The sequence below is a fragment of the Microtus ochrogaster genome, unplaced genomic scaffold (genome assembly GCF_000317375.1).
Source record: "Microtus ochrogaster isolate Prairie Vole_2 unplaced genomic scaffold, MicOch1.0 UNK5, whole genome shotgun sequence".
Lineage (NCBI taxonomy): Eukaryota > Metazoa > Chordata > Mammalia > Rodentia > Cricetidae > Microtus > Microtus ochrogaster.
The window spans coordinates 596,593-600,920 of record NW_004949103.1 but is presented as its reverse complement, the minus strand read 5'-3'; the positions used below and the strand labels follow the sequence as shown (position 1 = coordinate 600,920).

The 4,328-nt window shown below is 38.4% G+C and overlaps 1 protein-coding gene across 5 annotated transcripts in view; it reads right to left on the bottom strand.

The window, feature by feature from the left end:
- The window catches only part of Grk4 (G protein-coupled receptor kinase 4), a 77,492-nt gene that overhangs the window by 48,733 nt on the left and 24,431 nt on the right, over positions 1–4,328 (bottom strand). For 4 of the 5 annotated variants that reach the window (XM_013353339.2, XM_026788634.1, XM_026788632.1 and 1 more), the window contains exons 6-7: positions 3,123–3,215; positions 1,433–1,496 (exon numbers count right to left, since the gene is read on the bottom strand). In XM_013353339.2, the coding sequence (XP_013208793.1) occupies positions 1,433–1,496; positions 3,123–3,215 (157 nt within the window). The remainder of the gene's footprint in view (positions 1–1,432; positions 1,497–3,122; positions 3,216–4,328) is intronic. The other variant, XM_026788635.1, reaches the window with a different exon arrangement.

Genomic DNA, 4,328 nt, shown 5'->3' with positions numbered 1-4,328 from the left:
GTGCTCCACCACCGCCCGGCTTTATTTATTTATTTTTTGAGACAGGGTTTTTCTGTGTAGCTTTGGAGCCTATCCTAGCACTTGCTTTGTAGACCAGGCTGGCCTTGAATTCACAGAGATCAGCCTGCCTCTGCCTCCCAAGTGCTAGGATTGAAGACGTGTGCCAGCACCAACGCCTAGATGCACTACTCTCTAACTGCTATAGGTGATATCTATCCAATACATCTTTCATGTTTAAAACCTATCCCTCAGGAATCTATGTGAAGTTTCCCTAGGATTTTCTGAATTCACACATTTTAAAATACTTTTTTAAAGGTGTTGAGTATCATACTTAAGGTTTTGTATATGGGAAGCTAGGGCTATACCATGTTCTATGTCCCTAGATCTGAACACTTTTTTTTTCCAGACAGGGTCTCACTATATAATCCAAGCTAGTCTAAAACTTGTTACCTTCCTAACTCCCAATTACAGGCACAAAAGGCATCAAAAGAGGCCCTGAACACTTTTTAATGCAGGTATAAGGTACATCTGTACCTATACTGGTTTGTTTTTACCATCAGCTTGATGCAACCTAGAATTTGGAATAGGGAATTTCGATTGAGGAATAGCCTCCACCAGACTGCCTTGGGGCATGTCTGTGAGTTACCTTCTTGATAGTTAACTGATAGAAGAGTGTGCAGCTACTATAGGCAGTCACACCCCTGGGCAGGTGGCCCTGGGCTTAATAAGAAAACTGGCTGAGCACAACCTAGAGGAAGGAAGCCAGTAACATCATTCATCCATGGTGCTGCTTCAAATTCCTGCTTTGAATTCATGCTGTGGCATTCCCTGATGATAGTCTGAGCCCTAAAAGTGTTAGACAAACAAACCCTTTCCTCCCTAAGATTCTTTTGGTCATGGTGTTTTAATCAAGGCAGCAGAAAGCAAACTAGGACAAAGTCTAAACACAAATGAGTTAAATAAGCATATTTGCCAATGTCCTCTGATTAGCTACAGTGGCATGTATTTGTAGGCCCAGTTTGCTGAGGTGGCAGGAGTCATTAAACCTAGGAGTTAAGAGACAACTTGGGTGAGACATCATCTCTTCAAAAATAAACAGCACTCTATGCAACAAAAATTTTAGAGCTAGTCTTGAATAACAAAAATTTCACAAGTTTTTCAGTCTGCTTAACTTAAATATCAAGCATGAAACATTAACTCTGCCAGAATGGAAAATGGAAAGTGAAGTCACAAAGATAAGGTTTTTGTTGTTGTTATTGTTTTAAAAGCTCAAAAATTCACCTTCATATCAAGTTGCCTGAAACTATTCTCAAAAAGAACCATAGGAAGATAAGTATACAGATAAAGTTGATACATTACCTGAGCTCATGTGTGTAGATGACTTGGCTGCCTTTCTAACACAAGTACTGCCGGAACTGGACAGGTTACTTACCTCTCCAAACCCGCCTTTTCCTAGTACTCTGTAATGTCTGAACGTTTTCTTTGTTACTGGCTGCCTAACCAATTGAAAAAAAGTTTCAGATCTCACATTGCACTGTTATTTTAAAATAGAAAAGCCTATTTAGAGCTTGTGCTAGTCCTATCTGTTGGCCCATGTTGCCTGAAACAGTGCCCGAAACAAAGATGTCTATGATCAGGACTCAAAACTCAATTTTTTACTAAGAGAAACAAGCACATTTAAAATTTATTAAAACCATTGACACAAAATATACAACAGATTGGTTATTCTAATTTAAGATGAATACACAAGCAGCCCATTCTAGGAAATACGTATGTCTACACTTCATGGATCAATTTTTGGCATACTTTACAACCTGTCAAAAGGCTGCTGAGGAAAACTACATAAACATATCACACTTTCCTTTAAGTAAAGTACCTCAAAATGTAACATGTATATATATGCATGTATGCTGGGTATGGTGGCACATATCTTTAATTGCAGTACTCAGAAGGCAGAGGAAAACAGATCTCTGTTTAAGGCCAGCCTGGTCTACATATTAAGTTCCAAGCCAACCAGACAACATAATAAAACCTAATCTCAAAAAGTGTGTGTGTGTGTGTGGGGGAGGTTGTCGAGTATTAATTTTAGAAATAATAATCACAGCCGGGTGGTGGTGGTGCACGCCTTTAATCCCAGCACTCGGGAGGCAGAGGCAGGCGGATCTCTGTGAGTTCGAGACCAGCCTGGTCTACAGAGCTAGTTCCAGGACAGGCTCCAAAGCCACAGAGAAACCCTGCCTCGGGAAAAAAAAAAAAAAAAAAAAAAGAAATAATAATCGCAAGTACTAATAGCAGCTGATGCTTTTGTGGCATTTCTTTGGTTCACCAAACACTGGTCTACACATTGTACATGCATTTCCCAGCAAGAGTGAAGCAGCATAGATATGGTGGTTTGAATTAAAACGGCCCCCACAGACTCATAGGGAGTGGCACTATTGGGAGGTATGGCCTTATTGTAGTAGATGTGGCCTTGTTGAAGTATATTACTGAGGGTGGGCTTTGGGTTTTCAGAAGCCCAAGACAGGCCCAGTGTCACTCTCTTCCTGCTGCCTGATGATCTGAATGTAGAAGTAGAACTCTCTACCTTTCCAGCATCATGTTTGCCTATGTGTTGCTATGCTTCCCACCAGGATGATAATAGACCAAACCTTTGGACTTTAAGTCAGCCCCAATTTAATGTTTTCCTTTATAAGAGTTGACATGGTCATAGTGTCTTCACAGCAATAGAAACCCTAACTAAAATAGGTATATGAGTGTCTCTGTATAAAAGGATCTATAGCTCATAGTGGTTAAGTCACTTGCCTAATGCCTCACAGCTAGCAAGAATCTGAACAGAGGCTTAGACTGCAGAGTTTCAACCACTGTATTGCAATACTATAAAGCCAAAATGTTTCATTTCCTAAATGTACAATGAGAGTTAACTGCCATTTTAAAGAAAGAAAACAGGGTCCACTGAATCAGAAGGAATTATATAACATTCCACCTACTAAAGATTTCCATGTAAAATAATACATATAACTCAAGATTTTCAGTAACATTTTGACATGTAGAAAACTGAACTGAATATCAAATAGTATGCATTGTAAAAAGTTACTTTCATTCAGAATTAAATTAAAACCTACCTTTCTAGCCATTTCCATTGTAAAAATCGACAGAAGTATGGACTGTTTTGGTATTCTTCAAATGGTTTTTCACTCAAATAGGTATAGACAATTCTAGAAAAGATTTGATCCAGTTATATACATTTATCATAGTTAAAAAACATTCACTGAGAAAGGTGCTTTATGCACAATTCGGTATACAGAAACTGCCATTATAGAAGAACATAGATTCTGGTAACATCAGTGAACATACAAAATATTTTAAAGAAATGGAATCCCTTTACTCTCTAAAAGTCTAGCTAGTTCAACAATAGTGGTCTACCAACGGAAAATCAAGAATACAGTAGTTGTTCAATCCACAAGGCTGGATGTGGTCTTTAGCATACACTGGAATTCCAAAGAAATGGCTCTAATGTAAAGAAATAAATTTTCCAGAGAGAGTGAGGGCAAGCAGGCAAAGAGCAAGAGCTTCCTTCTCCTATGTCCTTTATATAGGTTACCACCAGAATGTGTGGCCCAGATTTAAGGCAGATCTTACCACCTTATAAAATCTGGATTTAGTGTCGATCTTCCTGTTTCGAATGATTTAATTAAGAAAAAAATCCCTTGGAGGCTGGAGAGATAGCTCAGCGGTTAAGAGCGCTGGCTGCTCTTCCAAAGGACCTGAGTTCAATTCCCAGCAACTACATGGTAGCTCACAACCATCTGTAATGAAGTCTAGTGCACAGTACAGAACATTGTTAACATAAGCAAATAAATCTTAAAAAAGAAAAAAAAAAAAGAATCCCTTACAGGTGTACCCAACCACTTGGGATTTAGTTAATTACAGATGTAGACAAGTTGACAACCAAGAATAGCCATCACAACTTTATACACAATCATATTTCCTTATGTCATAATTTCCAAATGAAAACAATAAGCAGGTCATGATTATGCCTAATATGACTATCCCATGTACAATTGTGAACACATTATAGATTTTAATATAGGTGGCAAAGTCCCTTTGAGGGATATTCTTGTAGTATCTCAAACTTAAATATGATTAACGGTTGGAACAAGGTCTGAGAATGAAGTAGTGTAAAGGAATTCTGAGTTCTTATGAAAAAAACTCCAAGAAAACGAGACTGTAGCACAAATTCTAATAGGTCTTAGTAATAAAAACTCGGAGTCAGTTATCAGGGGGTGGAAGCTGAAAGATCAGAGAAGCAGAGTGGCTAGTCACTAGTT